This window comes from Ascaphus truei, chromosome 5 (assembly GCF_040206685.1).
Source record: "Ascaphus truei isolate aAscTru1 chromosome 5, aAscTru1.hap1, whole genome shotgun sequence".
Taxonomy (NCBI): domain Eukaryota; kingdom Metazoa; phylum Chordata; class Amphibia; order Anura; family Ascaphidae; genus Ascaphus; species Ascaphus truei.
The window spans coordinates 37578451-37596786 of NC_134487.1; the positions used below are offsets into that span (position 1 = coordinate 37578451).

Sequence of the window (18336 nt, forward strand, 5' to 3'; positions counted from 1 at the left end):
TCATACAATGCGAACCTTACACCGGCGTTTGTGAGTGCAATGATTTTAGCTTTGTCCAGATGATTAAATTGTCATATTGATTTTACGCACGGAGCATGCGCTTTTTCTTAGTGTTTTATAGATTTCGTGGTAGGAATTGGTTGTTCCTTGGAAAAGCTGCCTGGTATGAGGTTTGGCAAAATCCTTCCGGGTTTTCGCATTCCGGTTCGGGATTTTGCTTTTGCTTGCCCTCTGTGGCGGGATCGTCCATTTTTGCTCCTGGCAACTTCCTTTAAAAGGACAGCCCTGTTAGCAGGAAGTTGTCGAGCAAAGTTCCTGTTTCCTGCCGTGTTCATGCAATGCTTTTATGCTTTTTGTCTCTCACGTTACCAGACCCGGCTCACGTACCTCGACTACCCTTGTCTTCAGCCTGCCCCGACCATTGCCAGTACCTCGACTAACCTTTGATTTCAGTCTGCCTCGACCTCTGCATCCACACCAACTACGTAACTCTGCTGCCATCCTCGACCTTCGGCCTACGACTCACTACTCTATCAGGACTCTGTCGCTTGGCTCAGGTTGGCTCTTTCACCTTCCTACCTCAGCCCTGCGGGTCCATTTCCTGCTTGAGGCGAGCATCGTTACACATGGATCTTCAGAGGACTTTACCTTTGGTTCTACATTGTTGTCTTGATTTGTTGTATTATGACCTGGACTTTTTATTAGCTTGTACACAACCCAATTTATCTATTATATAGATATATATATATTTGGCCAAAACATCTAACTAAAAAAACATATTTTATTATTATTAGTATTAGCATTATTATTAGTACTGAAGCATTATTTCTTGTAATTATTACCATGTATGTTTTGTCATTTGGATGTAGCACTGGGCACCCCCTGTGTTTATTATCTATTATATAGAGTTTAGCTTTTTGTAGCCATCATCCTCATACTAGTTTGTCTCCTGGTTGGTTCTTCTGGGCTATTATCACTGTGGGGTGGTTAGATCTTTTTCTTGCCCAATTCACCTTATTTACACACTATATCGAGTAGTTGTATGTGCAATCTCTTATCTAATTAATATTGGGCGCTGCCCACTCTTCTTTCTTTTAATATATATATATATATATATATATATATTTTATGTGTGCAACCATGTTGCATTAAAACATTTATTTTTGGTTATAGATTCCATTGATATAAATTGCATATTACATGACATGTACAAAAAGGAAATATGGGATGTAAACTGAATAGAAAAGTTTATTTATGAAAATCTGCAAAAGTCTTGGTCATCAATCACTGCATATTCTTGTAATGGTAAATTGATTGATTACAGGAAACCTTTGTAGCTATTGATAAATTCAATTAAAGCAAGATGAAAAGATTAAATTTTAATGGTGTTCCATTTAGGTTTGATAATTCACAATATTGCCATTCATGCCATTTTATGCATTTTCATGCATGTTTCTATTATCTGGGTATGGGTTCATTTAATGGTAGCTACAACTGTTATTATATCATCATCATCATTTATTTTTTGAGTAAAAACACGCCTCCACTTTACAGTTAAACAAATGATGTACAGTTGTTTTGTTCGACAGGAAAATCCAGAAGGATGAGTTAGGTCTTACACCGAGCCCCAAACCGTGGTAAAGTACAGGTGGACCGCCCAACCTAGCGTAGGGTGCAGTACCCTTGGCACGGAGCGGCGGACCCCCCTGAGGACCTGAAACCATAGCCAGTATCCCTCCGCAGCTTCAAACGAGACTGCAGATAGGCGGGTCCTTGACCTTGCAAGGTTTTAAAGACCATTGTGTGTACCTGCTGTATAATTGAATACCATACTAAAAGAAAAACCTTAAAACCCCAGAATACCTAACAATAAATGGAACGGTAACAAGGCGCTTAACTAAAAATTATACAAATCCAGACATTTTTGTGTAAATATTAGAAATAGAAAGACAATTATTAATTGACGTTATACTTTTATGATTTTTAAAGAGGCAGTCCAAGCAGGTCCCCCCGCCCCCCATTTTTTTACATACAGGATTGAAGCATGGGGTCCCCGGAGCAGAACCCCATTCATTTCAGCTCCTGAGACCCACTGCTTCCAGAGGTACTTACCTCTGTAGGGGGAGCCGGTAGCCACTCCAGGGTTCACTATATGGCTGCTTTTGAAAGCTCCCGGGCTCTACGGGCCAATAGGAAGCCGTGACATCATCCAATGCGGCTTCCTATTGGCCCATGTGACCGGGGGGGCTTTAAAGTGCAGAAAACTACACGAGATACCGGCACCCCCTTCGGAGGTAAGTATCTGGGGAAGCAGGGGGTCCAAATTAATGGGGTTCAGCTCCAGCAACCCCCTGCTTCAAACCTCTTTTAAAAAAATGACAAAAAAAAAACCCCAGCTTGGATTGCTCCTTGAAATCAGTATGTCAGGTATCCTTACCATAACATGACTCAGTAACAGAGCAGGAGGCTGCAAAGTCTATCTGCATGAAGGAGTCCTCATTCACCACAATGTCCGTGGTCACCACATAACGGGTGCTAGCCTTCTCAATGAAGACAAGCGCATCTCCAGTAGACCCACACACCGACATTTTGGTTCCGCCCGGATGGAGAAGCCATTTTCTGTTTTCCAGACTAGTAAAATCGTCTTCTAGAACTGTGTTTCCTGAGATATTCCCACCGATAAGAATCTGTAGGATTGGAAGCATAGCTTGTATCATTTTATCAGGAATGGTTATTTGCAAAAGCCGACCTCGCTTACTGTGCTTCTTCTGACTCCGTTGATTTTACATATGAAATCCCAAGGTGCTCTAAGAGCAAGCAAAGACAGAATGAATGGATGCTATGTAAGGTCTAGGGCTATAATTGTGGGGTAGCATTTACGGATTTCTGCCACTTTTGTTTCGTGTTTACAGATCAACAATAAACTCCACATAGTGCTCGAATATGGATTAGCTGAGGTCTATGCCTGTTCTGTCACATTTCATCATTTAAAGCTGCATTATTTATGGCAAGTTGGATCTCATTTTACTTTGGTTAGGGTTCAGGTGAATGCTGGTCAAGTCTTCTAAAACCTTGGCCATACTCCCCTGGAGTACAGTACGAGGATCAGAGCAATGTGTGTTAGGAGAAATGTGTCCTTTCTCCTGATCTGCATTGTGTTGGCAGGAGTGACCTGCAGTGGTGGGCCAGAAAACGCAGGGGAACGAGAATGAGCAAAAGTAGGAAGGTTGAGCAAATGTAGTGGGTTGTGTGGTGTTTGTTTATGTATTAGGAGTGTTGGTGTCTCACTGTGCAGGTAAGAGCAATTGTTGCTTACTTGATCAATAACCCATGGGCTATAGAAATGTCCATTTTCTGATGGCTGCCACCATCTCAGACGAGTGGAGCTAGAGCGCGCCTTCAAAGGGATTTCCAATGCAATGTACCGGCCCACATTACTGGAGTTGCTGAAAAGGAATTCCTGTAACACGTTCCATGAGAGTCCCCCATCGAGTGAATACTGCAGAAGCACAGGCTGACTCCTGGGGTCTGGAACAGCTTTTCCGCATCCTAAACGCATAAAGAACTGCACAAATCTAGAAGGGATTGAGCAGAGCGAAAGCGTGGAGATTTTGGAAGATTCATTTATAATCAGACAGCAGTTAAATATCTTGCTGTAGTTTTCTAACTTTGATTTTGCAGTGGGAGTTTAACCCTTACACTGCAGAAAGAGCCAGCACGGCAATGCACATGCAATGCAAGGCCCTCCCACAGTGACAGTGTTAGATCAATATATTGAAAGTTAGAGCTTCCAGTGGAAGACAATAGTGAAACTTTTCACTACACCTAAAATTCAAGTTGAAACTGCTCTGCGCAGCAGAATTTTGCATATCTATAATCAGTGTTCGACAAACCTATACATTTGCTCGCCCCGGGCGAGTGGATTTAACCCCCGGGCGAGTAAATATTGGCCCAAGCAGCACACGTTTGGTACTAGGTGGCGAGTAGATTTTTTTGTGTGGCGAGTAGATTTTTTGGTGATTTGTCAACCACTGTCTATAATGATGACATTCTTTTGTACTAATGTTAACCTTTCATGTCTAGTGCTTTCGATTCTCATTCAGCACAATATCTTTCTTCACTGTATTTAAAGGGCTGTGTGCTAATTCTGCCAAGCACTGCATACATACTGTACTATAGGTATGTTTTCGATTTAACTTTGTTGTTGGACGAATCAGACGGAGAGAAATCAAATCAACAAAGGTTTTTGTACACATTTTCTTTTATTGCTATTGCAGTGTTTCTAATTCTGTTCTGTATAGTTCTAAACAATCTTCAGTTATGTGTCAGATAATGAAGGAAACAGCTTACTTTGCAAATTGGCCTTTAAACAAAGTTTTGTAACAGTCTCATTTCAGCAATAAGATACCACAGGGTCTGCTTCGTAGTGTTAGGATGTAACATCTCAGCGCTTTAGCAATAACTGAGCTATTCCAAAAACACACAAAGAATTGATATCTTGATATCTTATTTTTAATTATGATTGGGAGTTGGGACTAACTATATAAATGTTTTTTTAACAGTTTATGTGCTCTAAAGTTCCACTGAAGATATTGTAATTCTTCCATATGACAATAGTAACCAATGAGGATATGGCGGTGCCGTTTGGCTAGCACAGTGTTTCCCAACTCCAGTCCTCGGGGAACCCCAACAGGTCACGCCTTAAGGATATCCCTGCTCCAGCACAGGTGGCTCAGTCAAAATGACTGAGCCTATGACTGAGCCACCTGTGCTGGAGCTGGGATATCCTTAAGACCTGACCCGTTGGGGTTCCCTGAGGACTTGAGTTGGGAAACACTAGGCTAGGATATCTTAATGTCATGTAACCTTTAATAGCAATTCAGAACTTAGTACAGTATACAGTATATCCTATTCTGCAATATTGGAACGACACGTGATCCTACAGTAAGTAATTAGGGCACAGGGATTTTCTACCATTTGATATTTATGATGCATGTTAAATCCACTCCATATTGTTTAGAAAATGGAATGTCTGTTCTTACCGTGCAAGAGATAAATCTAGGTCTCTGGTCATCAGCATCCTTAATCCTTCCTCGCTGAAAAAGAGGTTGTTTCCACTGGATAAAATTCCACATTTCCTAGATGGCTTTCCACCACTCACAAGCACAAATCTATCTGATTCCAGTTGGCCTGAGCAGAGAGAAAGACAACTGATGAGGCCATTGGAAGACTGCTGTGAGGTTACACCGTAAAGCAACACGTGTCAAATAGCGCCAAGTCAAGTCGCTCTTATGCCGTTTTAATTTTCTTAATAAAATTATATCTAGTTTTCTAAAATTTTAGTAAATTGAAGTAGTACTTTGCCATATATATTGGAGTTATGAATATTACTATGACTTATTTATAAAGCGCCGACATTTTCCACAGTACGTCGGTTTGAAAAACAGATGACCGTGCTCAAGCAAACAACATTATTTAACATTTCTAATTTTTTTTATATTTCATTATTTCCTATTTTAGGAAGTGTGTTCAAAATGTTTTTGAAGTGTGATGAAAATGTGTGTTACATAGATTTTCAAATTGTATGTGTAACCCCCCCTTTGGGATTACTATGGCCTTAAGGGGTTAACTGTGTGGACCCACACAGAGTAACACCCCTTTCCCATCAGATGGTGCTGGGGTGACTCAGTAGAAGTTAAGCCCTGGCCACTTCTGCCTGGAGACCGTGATATAGATATATGGGGAAGCTTCTGTAAGCCAGATCCCAGAGGTAGTGGAAGTAGTGGGATCTCACTGTGAATAGTGTACAAACATTCAAATGTATAGAATAATGTAAGGATCCCCTTGTTGTTTTATAGTGAGGGACAGTACGCTGGTTAGGTAGCGTCCCACAGAGGTGGCTCCCTTCATCACTAAAGGTTCACAGAGAGACAGCCTATACTCAGAGTGGGCTCAAGAGACTGTAGCCCTATGGCAGAGTTGGACCAGCCCCACAAGACGATCAATAGCTGTCCCCACTCCAGATTGTCACAAGGTGGTATGCAGTGCCCGCAGGAGGGACACTTATCACCGACAAAGAGAGAATAGCACCAGGCCTGACAGGGGTCCGAACGAGATGGAGCTCTACCGAAGCCACCTAGAAGAGGGCTTCCATAGGTAACAAAGGGGATCAAGCCTCAGCACTTCCCTAGTGGGCAGAGATAAGGGAAGCTAGGGAAAATAAGTTTCAGACAGACTTAATAAAGTTGCTGGCGCACACATGCAGCACCCTGACAAGGTAATCAGCTCTGAGTAAGCCAAGATAAGAGACATTGATGTAAACTCCTTAGGAGCCAGGCAGGGAGGGTTACCTATCCAGAAAAAAAATAGTCCTAAAATGACAAAGACAGATGCAAAGGAATACACAATACAAACTGTTTAATTGGGGACAAATTGTATAGACGTATACCTCTGCATGGAAAGAATGCTGCAGGAATCATATCAAAATAATAAAGCAATTCTTTAAAACATTCCCAATGTCAGATTCTGGTCTAGGGGTAGTTTTTACATTATTAATTTCTTTAAAATAGAAGACTTCTGGAGGATTTTACGGTGAGAAGAAGAAGAGCTTGTTAATTCATCTATTTTTTTCTGGAAGTCCGAGCTCTTTAAGCTACGGATCACACATTGCCTTGTGATGTCTCAGCTACAGTCATAAGTAAGGCAGAGTTTGCATTTTATCTTAAAAAACCAAACCAACAGTATTGGCTTCTGAGAAAAATGATCTTACCTTCAAAATCATCCTTGAGAAAGTCTGGGTTCTTGGTGCTCACTTTGCACGTTGGACCAGAGTAACCCGTATCACAGATACACTTCGTTCCATTGATACAACTTCCGTGACCATTGCACATCTCCTCACACTGTGGGCCAATGTATATGTTATCAATGGCCCATGTCACAGGCTGCATGCTGGTTGGGTAAAATCCTTGGTACCACCGGAACCTTACAGAACTAGAGGAACACAGAATATACAGTTACATGATCCCAAACGTGACATACACTGGTGACACACTTTATTCGAGCTCGGCTAGTCCCACGAATTCGGGTATACTCGGGTGTATTGAGGTTTGTGACTGTTTTCTGCCCGAGTGCATTGCGTTATTTTCCAGGCAGGGATTGAAGCATTTTATTCCCGCTGGCTGCAATACTGCACAGTATATATATATATATATATACTGCATTACAATTCATGAATTTATGCCATCTGGTAGACACGCGAAGCATTGCAGCCTATTAAATCCTAATCATTATCATTTAACAGATCAGCCGCCCGTCAGCCAGGCATGAACCATGGCTGGGAAGGCAAACGCAACGGGGCTTGTCAGAGGTGAGGAGCGGCGCATTCCAGGTATCTGCCAGGTACATACTGGGTATTTGCTCGAATAAAGTGTGTTGCAGCAGTATTCTAGAACACGTATACTTCTCAGAGCAGATCACTGGAAAAAGATCTACCTGGTAAATACTATTTAATCTGAAATACTTAAACAAGGCTCTTTAATTGAAAAGGGGGATAATTGAAGTACTTTCCTCACCTGTGACTAACAAAGTATGGAAAGTGAATGAGGAATTATGCCTGGTGACCTACTCTTGGGATGACAGCGCCTCAGTGACAGCACTGCAGGCACACAGGATGCATTATGTGCCATGACTAGAAGAATGTCCAAACCCATGGTGGCAAAGCACCTGAGGGTGGCAGCCAGCTAAGAAGTGAGCAGTGAGATGATAATGCAGTCGTTGCAATAAACTCTTGGCTGTTATAATACAGTTGAAAATGTGCAAGCAATTGTAAAAAAAATAAACCCTAAGATCATGTTGTTACTCAACAAGTTCATGTTTACACAAAAAGAATGTGAATTCATACAAATTACAACGTTTATTTGATGACTAAAAGTAAATCCATCCTTTTATTACTTGCCACCAGTGATGTTAATGACGTGTTAATGACATTAGCCATCAGAGATCCCTTTAATTATTGTTCTTACGTTGGATACAAATTGTATTTATTAAAGTTTTCTAGCACATCTTTTTCATATTTCGCTCAATCTTCTTCCTATTCTACCAGGCACGTGACTGAACCGTTGACGACAAGTTTTAACCAAACCTGTGAGTTGAAAGTACTCATCATATACTGTACAGATGCACAGACGGGTATTCTAACACTTGCCTTAAACTTGCCTTGGAAAATCTGGGGCTATAACCAACAAGATCCAGGTACATGCTGGGTACATGTTGCAACATTTCAGTGACATTTCTGCAGAGACTAATGACCCATCGGATTAACACAGCAGGGGTCCCTGGCAGTCCCATTCGGTTTGAATGGGACTGCCAGGGACCCCCGCTGTTAATCCGATGGGCCATTAGTCTGTCTGCAGAAATGTTGCAGCATGTACCCAGCATGTACCTGGGTCTTGTTGGTGATTGCCCCAGATTGGTTTTAGAATACTTGTCGGCACTACAATACTGTAACACTTCAGCAGAAATACATGACTAAATCTAAAGCAAAGCGGCCACGTCATATTTGTAGGATCACCATGGCAACCTCTGAAATGGGATTATGACCATGTTTAAAATACAAAATAATTTAACCTTTAGGGAAAACCTTTGCAAATATATGATTACAGATTTTTTTTTTAAATGCAGAAGGTGGATTTCTCGTTTGAGAAGCAATCTTCTCGGGCACCGCGTCTGCATGGAGACGTTCGGGTGGACGTCTTGTTACTTACCCACAAAGATGCAGTTTCCCGAAGTTGATGACTTCCCTTCGCCAGCCCTGCATTGTTCCTGCATAGTAAGTGCTACTGGGGTGATGCTCGGTGGAGCATAGAGAACTGACATGGCTGCTGCTACTGTAGCACAAAGGGAGAAGCAAGTGCCAGGTCGCGCCAAAATCACGGGAGAATTCCAGTTTCACCGGATCAACAGATGAGCTGTCAGTTGTGCATCCGACATTGATCTGGACAACACAATAAAACCGTATGAAGATAATGTTAGTTTAAATGTTAATCTCATTGTTTTATTACCCGGCACTAAAACCAAACTCAATACAGTCAAAGTCTTCTGAACGGCTATTTATACAGCTATGTTTTGGGTATATATGTCTCACACAGGAAGGTGTAGGAGAAGGGGAAAGAGCAGCAAAAATGCAAGTTGATTTTGTTGTTGTTTTACAGTATTGTAGGTCAACATTTTGTTTTATATTATATATATAATATAGCTATATATTATAATATAGCTGTCTGTGGTTGGGTTTACTGGCTATGCATCTTAACCCAGGCTGTGCTCAAACGCTGTGAAATGCAGCAAGCATAAGCTTTAGGGGACCATGTTATATGGTTTTGAAGCAAAAGGTGGCACTGTGCGCTCATTTGCATGTCACTTCCCGGAATCCCTTGCTGCGGTGGAAGCGCTGTGTGCTGGGTGACTAATGATGAAAGAAAGGCCGTGTTGCAGACCTGTCTAAGACATGCACATGAGCATACAGTAATATTTCCATTTGCTATATATATATAGGTATACATGCATACCCCGCATTAACGTACGCAATGGGACCGGAGCATGTATGTAAAGCGAAAATGTACTTAAAGTGAAGCACTACCTTTTTTCCACTTATCGATGCATGTACTGTATTGCAATCGTCATATACGTGTATAACTGATGTAAATAACACATGTGTAACAGGCTCTATAGTCTCCCCGCTTGCGCACAGCTTCGGTGCAGGTAGGGAGTTCAACTTTGCTGTACAGGTCGTGCTGACAGGTGCATGCGTGAGCTGCTGTTTGCCTATTGGGCGATATGTACTTACTCGCGAGTGTACTTACAGTGAGTGTACTTAAAGCGGGGTATGCCTGTATCCTGTTATAAAACATTGGCGATTAAAATATGAAGTGGAATGAGCGACCTACCGGCAAGTCAACTATCTTTGGAGCAGGGAAACCCTATTTGAATCCCCAGCTTTTTGAGTCATTGGACAGGTTATTTGTGCCGCTATTCCCAATCAACTTAATTACATTGTGGCTCTTGGGGGCATGAATACATTGTGCCTATAAAATGATATGTACAGTGTAACATACACTAGCCATCAGGCCAGGAGAATCTCACATACTGTAGGCACAAATATGGGAGTTTAGAGAAGTGCCATAGTGGGGAAGTAGATATAAGATCGGGTGGCACATTTCAGGGAAGAGAAAATGTAGGTAGCACAATAAGAGTAGGCGATAGACAAGGCTACAATGGGAGAGAGAGTAGAGGGCACAATGGGGTAGAGGGAGAGAAGAGGGGGCACAATGGGGGAAGAGAGAAGGGGAACAATGGTGGGAGAGAGAAGGAGTACAATAGATGAGAGATAAAAGTGGGCGCAATGATAAAAGAGATTACTGGGGCACAGAGTGTGAGAGAGACATGAGTACAATGGGCCAGAGAGACATAGGATGGGGCACATTGAGTGAGAAACACAGGGAGGGGCACAATGGGTGAGAGTAATAGAAGAGGCATATTGGGTGAGAAATAAATCATTTGAATGGGGTACAATTTGAAAGAGCAAGAAATGAAGGGGCACAACGGGGAAAAGCGAGTGAAAGGATTGTCTGGGACCACTTTTTGCAGATGCATGAAGTCCCCTGACAGCTTTCTGGGATCTAAGAAGTGAGATTCACTGTGACACCTTTAGATATACTGTATTGTTCATTAGGTATTGTTCATTAATAATTATTTGATTTATTTATATGACCTGATGATTTGTCTCATAGAAATCATAGTACAGATATACGTTTCTCTTTTGTACTTTTTCCCTTTCTATTTTGTTAAATAGAATACTGGACCAACATGCATTCTAATCTAATCTGTTTACCGTAACTTTTGTAATGTTTGTCATTACTTAACATAAGGAAAGTTTTAAACATATCTGTACCCTGGGATGTCTATGAAGTACAAATCTGGTAACAAAAAATGTGCAGTGGCCCACTTAAGTCTGTGACTAATTCTAGATATATATTACATGTGCTAGTTTCTTAATTGACATCATATTCTATAATCTTCTAAACAAATCATTTTTTATGGCTGCTTTCTGATCTGTGCCAATTACATGGTAAACATATCATTGTCAGTGCATCATAGAAGAAAAGTATAAAGTATGGGATCACGTTCGAACCTCAAACTGAAGGATGGTATTCTCATCAACGTATAGATCTCTCGTGGTGATGGAATGTTCGCCAACTTCATTAGAAACAAATACCATTGCAGAGTCTTCCTCCCTGACAGGAAGTGGACTATGGTTAGATTTAAAGCTAGCAAGACAGCAGCTATAATTTAATACCAATAAATGGCAACACAAAAAAAGCATTATATTTTTATATACCGTATAGCAGACTAACAACAACAACAACAACAGAAACTGCTGCAAAAACGACAAGGGCAGTGAATGCATGAACTATTCCAGAACTTGAGAGACAAACACAATGGCCCATATTCCTCGAAGCGTAATGGTGTTATTCTGTAAAACATAGCCTCCAGAAAACACCTTACACTTGAATGGGCCATGTCTCTTCCAGCCCTGGAAGGTATTTTATGGATTAGCACCGCTTAGTAAATATGGGCCATTCTCCTCTTTGGCCCTTTAATGCGTCAAGAGACATCTACTGTAAATCAAAGCCGAAAAAAGAACTAATGCTCTGAAAAACACAATTTGCCCACAGAGAATGACGGGTAGAGTCTTAAATTTTTTTTTGGCAGCCATAATCAGTTTACCTTAAGCACCACAGCTAATAACCAAAGTAGCACAGGAAACAGGCAAGACGGCTGTGTCCATTCATGTTCCAGTGGACCCAACGCTTTTTAAAGTAGTGTAAAAAGAAAATCATACTTACGGCGCTCCCTTTGAAGAGTAAGGGCAATATAGACCAATATTACCACCAGGATAGAAAAACCAGTTATCTTCCTTAGGACCCAAGTCAAATGTATCCAGAAGAATAGCAGGATTGTTTAAATTGTTTCCATCAATTACAAAGTCTTCTATAATCCATATTTCTTCTTTCTTCCCTGTGAAAGTTTGAAGCAGAGAAAGCATTGAGAACGACAGTGACAGAGAAGCACGACATTGCTGACTAATCACTAGCTTCTCCTACTAACTCTTCCTAAATCCCATGCAGATGGGGCAAAATGGGCATAAAATGCCTTGATACAATGACACTTAAAAGAAAGGTAAAAATTTCCTTTTTTGTGTAACTTTAATGCCTACATTGCCTTGATAAATAGACCCCATAAGTGTTATGTACTTGCCAGTAAGATGCTATAGTGGGGTTGAGAATTACTCTATGGCTGAAACTCCTGCCTAAAACAAATATAAAATGAAATGAGCCCCAAGATGGACATTATGATAAAAGTATAACCTGCAGCTGATCTTACTTCCTTGTGATATCTTTCAAATAACACATTTGTGTACAGAGAATGTACTTAAGTTTTGAAGGCCACATCGTTTCTGCAGAGGGCTGAATAACACAAACGTGGTCCCTTATATATATAAAAACAAACATAGTATATTAGACCAATATGAAAATTATTGACAGATGTTGCTGCATATGTATTTTTTTTACAATGATATCTAACTATTAGGAGAGTGATACATTAAAAGTTATTGTAAAGAAGGCATGTTCCGTGCAACTAGTATAACTCCTAGAAATCTAGGTAAATCAACTTAAAAACTGGAGTGCAGTTTCTCCAAGAACAATATGGATACTATCATTTTAAATAAGCGCAAGGCTAAAAACTTGCTTTTTTCGCTTTGGGAAAGTCTTTTAACAATTTGGGCTTTCGGTTCTACCTGCTGCAGCAAGCTAATTGAACGATCTCTTCTTCGGGCGATGTTACAATGGATTAAACCAAAATAAAATTACTTTGAAACGGGGCAGCTTGGAATGTTATCTGTGGGTGAAGCCTAAGGCCTCGGCCAAGCTTCCCGCTGGCGTGAAGCGGGTGCTTTCCCTGGCCTTGCAGGTGCTTTCCCTGCGTGCCGTCAGGGGGCGGGCCAGTGACGTCACGGAGCTGGTTCGCCCTCATTGGGCGAACCGCTCACGTGACCGGCCCTGCGCTCCGGCAAGCGGGGAAATGTAAAATTTCCCTAAGACCTACGCTTCCGCGCGCTTGCGGAAGCGTAGGCGAGCCCCTACTAAAGCCGCTCTAATTGCGGCTGTAGGGGCTCAGTGCAGAGCGGAAGCGCGCCTCAGCGCGCCTCCGCCAGCAAGCAACAACCATGGACGAGGCCTAACCCTCCCCCTGTGCAGTATGCGATTTATGACTTAAGGTGCCAGATGGTCCCTGAATGCTTGTGATGTAGAGTATGGAGCATTTCCTTAGCCATAGAACGGTATTGACTATTTGTTTTTGATTATATATATATATATATATATATATATATATATATATTGTATTTTTACATCTCTTCCTGCAGCGTCAAACTGCAATCATCATCCTCCCCTATTCCTCCATCTACGGCACTCTACTTCCCTTTTATTTACACTGCCTTACATGCTGAATTCTATATTGGTGGTTGGAGAGAGGCCAAAATAATCTCAATCTAAACTGCATCCAACTTCTCTCTACTTGCCAATTGACCTACGCTACAACTGCTGTTGGTAAAGAAACATTTCTGCAACAAAGCACTACTTGGCAATACCATTATGGTAAGGCTGCCAGAGCCTAAATCGTGTCGCATTGGTTTGTGCCGTTTGTGGCAGAGGAACATTGACGAACAGCACATCAGTAGTTTGGGTGAAGTAAAACTCATCCATGAGATGCCAAGTGATTCCCCCAGTGACGGAGTACTGAAGGAGGATCGAATGGGACCTCTCAGGGGTGCCTGCAAGAAAAAGGACACAGCATGTTGGCAAACACATGACCGCACCTCTTTAGAAAAATGGCATACACTAAGGAAAGATTAGATTGGTCTTCATTATAATATCGTTATATCTCACTATACAATTTTCAACTGGAGATATTACCCACATAATAATCAGCAATTTCATTTTTTCAAGCAGTATACCCGATTATATGCATGGAAGGAGGACTGACCTAGTAGTAACTTTACTGCCAGGTTGAATGCCAGTATCAGCTTATTATGACATTGATTTCACCACTTTTATATCCCCGTGGCTCAGGCGCAACAAAATGAATTGTAAACTCCATGGGGAAAAGGACTTGCGCAGAAATAATGTCATTTAGTATGTACAGAGCTGTGTTCACTACAGCTCCACATAAGAAATTGAAATAAATACTTTATAATCCCTGTAATGTGCACAGCTACTGTACACCATGTATCTCTTATTCACTAAGAACGTCAAAGATTCTTCACCTTTTCACTGCCCGAGAAACAAGAAACGTACTGCGTAGCAGGCCCACCTGGCAGTGAAAGTGTTAAACCTGGCAAATTAACTCTCAAGCCCTCGGTTTGAGGTCAACCGTTTTGGATAAAGGATAATCTTTAGGAATTACGATAGACCGTTGTTTGATTTAAAAGCCTTAATTTCCCATTTTTTAAATACTTGGCAATAAAAACAGGTCATTCTCACAGCGAGGGCATAGTAGATGTAATCTTCCATTCTTTGTACTGCAGGTGCAATTGCAGTATTATCAGAATTATTGTTTTTTCGGGGGAGTGCTATTTGTTACAGCTAAACAAACAATAAGTGTTAAACAAAAGTCGGTAGTTAATTCCCAATCATTGCTCCAGGGAGAACTGATTCTTTTAATGTAGTCTGATCCTATACAGTATATCCCGTGATGATTCTTCGGACAGGACACGTACCTTTGGTAATGAATTTGATTGAAAATTGAATGTACAATGTATGAGTACAATCCAGATCTCTTGAAATAAGGATTCTTAGTCCTTCCTGAAAATAGACAACATAGTTTTTGAGAATTATATCATGATGTCACAATAAAACATTTGCCATGAGATATTTTTTGATGCACCTGCCTTTCCTACTAAATAAATACCAAGAGCAGGATGCTGTTTTTAATGCAACACAATTTGTTTATGCGATTCTAAAAACAAGATGGTGAGTAGAGATGAGATCTAACCCCTTTAAAGATGAGTGCTGTTCCAGATTTAATTGTTTCTCCATTCACATTTCCTCTCTCCGCTCCATACACTTCAGGCCAGAGATCAGGATGCAGGTTGCCATTGAAGTCATCTTTCAGGATGGAAGGGAGAGGAGCGCTAGGGACACAATAAGGGCCTCCAAAGCCTCGGTCACACCTACAATAATGCACATAGTAATATTATTATTTGTTTTCCTTCTACTGTATGGAAGTGTGTAGATGGGGCAGGCAACACACGTGGGTCTTTGTAGTAAGAGAATTTCAGAGCAAAACTGGGGCACAGGTGCAGGGCAGGGGGTGGCCAATGCCAGCCCTCAAGGGCCGCCAACAGGTCAGGATTTAAGGATATCCGTGCTTCAGCACTGGTGGCTCAATCAATGACAGAGCCACCTGTGCTGAAGCAGGGATATCCTTAAAACATTACCTGTTGGTGGCTCTTGAGGACTGGAGTTGAGCACCCCTGGTGTTGGGTATTGGAGTCTGATTCAGTCTTAGCTGCCCCTCACTTGCATGGCAGTTAATGTAGGATCAAGCTCTGAGAGCGCCGTGTTCTATCTTGCAAATCTATCCTGTAACATATGACAGTACAGCTCAACCGCGTTATAACACCCATCCGTTACAATGCGAATCCGCTAATAACGCGATGCAAGGGTGGCTCCCAATTTTCGTATTCATGAATATTTTACAACACGATTATTGGTGTCTTAAATACTTTATTGTACAATGTACAATTGTACATTATTTCTAATGCGATCCGCTTATAGCGCGATGTGATACTTTGGACCCCAAGCACAGCGTTATAACGGGGTTGAGCTGTATTTTGCTTCAGTTTCTATGTATACAACAGCATGTGATCCGGAGAGTGTCAATAGGCAGGAATAGGGGGGAGTTGCATGTCATTCACATTGTATTATAATGGCTGAAGGAGAAGCTCTGTGGTAATGTAAAGATGATGACGCTGATAACTCTCATGTGATGTTGGGCAGGTCACTTATCTCGCTGTGTCTCTGACATCAAAATTAGATTGTAACCTCATTGTGCCTCAAAGATTCTATATAAAGCTCTGTGTAGATTGTCAGAGCTGTATAAGAAACATATTATTATTAGTATTGAAGCAAATATATCATGTTTGTCTATATGAGTAATCTCCCTCTTTTCTGCATAAATCTCTAGTTAACAATCTATGCTAAATGTAAGAAATGTGACTAACACAGCACATAACTTTACTTTGTCTTATTACACAGACCTCAAAGTCAACTGTGCAAGTTGAATATCTGTTGCGTAGAGTTGTCTAACTTACATGCAGCGTCCTGAATCACATATACCATGGCCTGAGCACATCCAAGGACATCCCGAGGAAAGGACTACATTATCAATAGCCCATGCATCAGCACCCGGGCCATAGTTATTCTGTATCCATCTGAAACGTGTCCTTGGAGAGCTACAGTAAGAGACAAATAGACAGTTCTCATAAGATGCAAATGCATTGCAAGTGAGAATCAATACGGTATGAGTGGACAGACAATCATTTATTTGTCTTATACTTTATTTACCTTTCCTTTAGGGCCATGAATGATACCAAGCCAACCCTGACACGGAATTAGGTGCTGTAATAATACTTCGTCATTGGCAGCCTGAATCATATACTTTACAGGGCCATACATAGTGTTTTAGAGTAATTATTGTGCAATCATATTGTTGCAGATGAAAAAACATGGTTCACCACTAGAGCATTTATCTACACATTTCTCATGTGTTCGTGTTCAAATCATGTTTAATCAATTACTCATCACAGAAGCAAAATAGTTCTCACGTACTCCACAAGTTCATTTTTAAATTATTGATTGTTTGCTCCATTCTTGCTCATACTCGTAGAGAACAAAACTACACGGTCTTTCTGTTATCGTAGTGGCCAAAATTCTTCTCCTATTTTTCACACTGAATAATTAAGTGTACAGTACTGTGAATATTCCACACATTGCAGGTGAACGATGGCCACACAGTGAGCTACTCTTAGACATGCAGCATGGAAGACTTACATTGTTGAAGGCGGGAGGTAGACCGTAATTCTTTTCCAGTTCTGGAATCTTTCCGACGAGTATACGGAACGCTCTGTATAATGCAAGCAGCCAATGCTGGGAGGGACGCACTCTTCAGTAACCTGCTGCCAGTCTCTTCCGTTATTTAATGAGTACTGCAGTTGAACTGTGTGGGAATCGCTAAATGGCCGACTGCAGCCCATGCTCAACTCAAACTGCAGAGAGGTGGAGGCCATCACATGAAAATCCCACGTCTCGGCAAAGCGAGGTTTCCCTATCAAAACAAATGTGTTATTTCAATGAAAATATAATAAAATACGCATTAAAAAAAAAAGCGTTTTGAACATTTAGGGCTAGATTCACTGACGTTCGATATCGCAACATTTTTATTTGTCGCTATTAAGAAGGCTATATTATTTTAAATTACAGCTGTATTCACTAAGAATGATATATTCATAAATGGGTAGTGCTATTCATCTAATTTTCATACACAAAAAATGTGTTCACTCAACGTAAACAGAGTTACAGATGCAGCCACGAGTATTCTAACCCTGCTTTGAAAAATCTGGGGCATTCTCCCAGTAATGCTGCAACATTTCTCCGACATTTCTGCAGAAAGACGAATGGCCCATCAGATTAACACAGCAGGGATCCCTGGTCAGTTTTAATGGGACTGCCAGGGACCCCCGCTGTGTTAATCCAATGGGCCATTAGTCTGTCTGCAGAAATGTCACAGAAATGTTGCAGCATTACTCTGAGATTGGCCAAGATTTTCCAAGGCAAGTGTTCAGATACTCGTGGCTGCACCTGTAGCTATGTAAATATGTCAAAAGTCATAAACATTGGTATTAATCCGTGCTCGCGATAGAGTGGAAGAAGATAAAACACTGGTCTGCTATACTGTAGGCTTATTTGATAGGATTTCTTACAAAACCGTCTCGCAGAAAATTAGCCTGAGGCTACCAATGCATTGTAAAGGAATTCCTTCAGGCACCAAAGGATAAACATACACCGTAAACACCTTACAAATAAAACACAAAAAGCACAACATATGCACAAATATTAACCCTATAGTAGTTCAAGTGGCCAGCCAGTCATTGTTGGCCATTACCATCTGGTCACTTAGGCCCCTAAGTAGAGATGTGCAAGCCTTTTGCCCAAGTTCATG

The 18336-nt window shown here is 41.2% G+C and overlaps 1 protein-coding gene across 4 annotated transcripts in view; it reads right to left on the minus strand.

Moving 5' to 3' along the window:
* The window catches only part of RELN (reelin), a 483994-nt gene that overhangs the window by 64698 nt on the left and 400960 nt on the right, over positions 1-18336 (minus strand). For all 4 annotated transcript variants that reach the window (XM_075599655.1, XM_075599652.1, XM_075599651.1 and 1 more), the window contains exons 34-45: positions 17169-17442; positions 16430-16570; positions 15109-15286; positions 14834-14918; positions 13706-13888; positions 11901-12072; positions 11186-11288; positions 8763-8992; positions 6770-6990; positions 5043-5190; positions 3317-3575; positions 2438-2687 (exon numbers count right to left, since the gene is read on the minus strand). In XM_075599655.1, the coding sequence (XP_075455770.1) occupies positions 2438-2687; positions 3317-3575; positions 5043-5190; positions 6770-6990; positions 8763-8992; positions 11186-11288; positions 11901-12072; positions 13706-13888; positions 14834-14918; positions 15109-15286; positions 16430-16570; positions 17169-17442 (2244 nt within the window). The remainder of the gene's footprint in view (positions 1-2437; positions 2688-3316; positions 3576-5042; positions 5191-6769; positions 6991-8762; positions 8993-11185; positions 11289-11900; positions 12073-13705; positions 13889-14833; positions 14919-15108; positions 15287-16429; positions 16571-17168; positions 17443-18336) is intronic.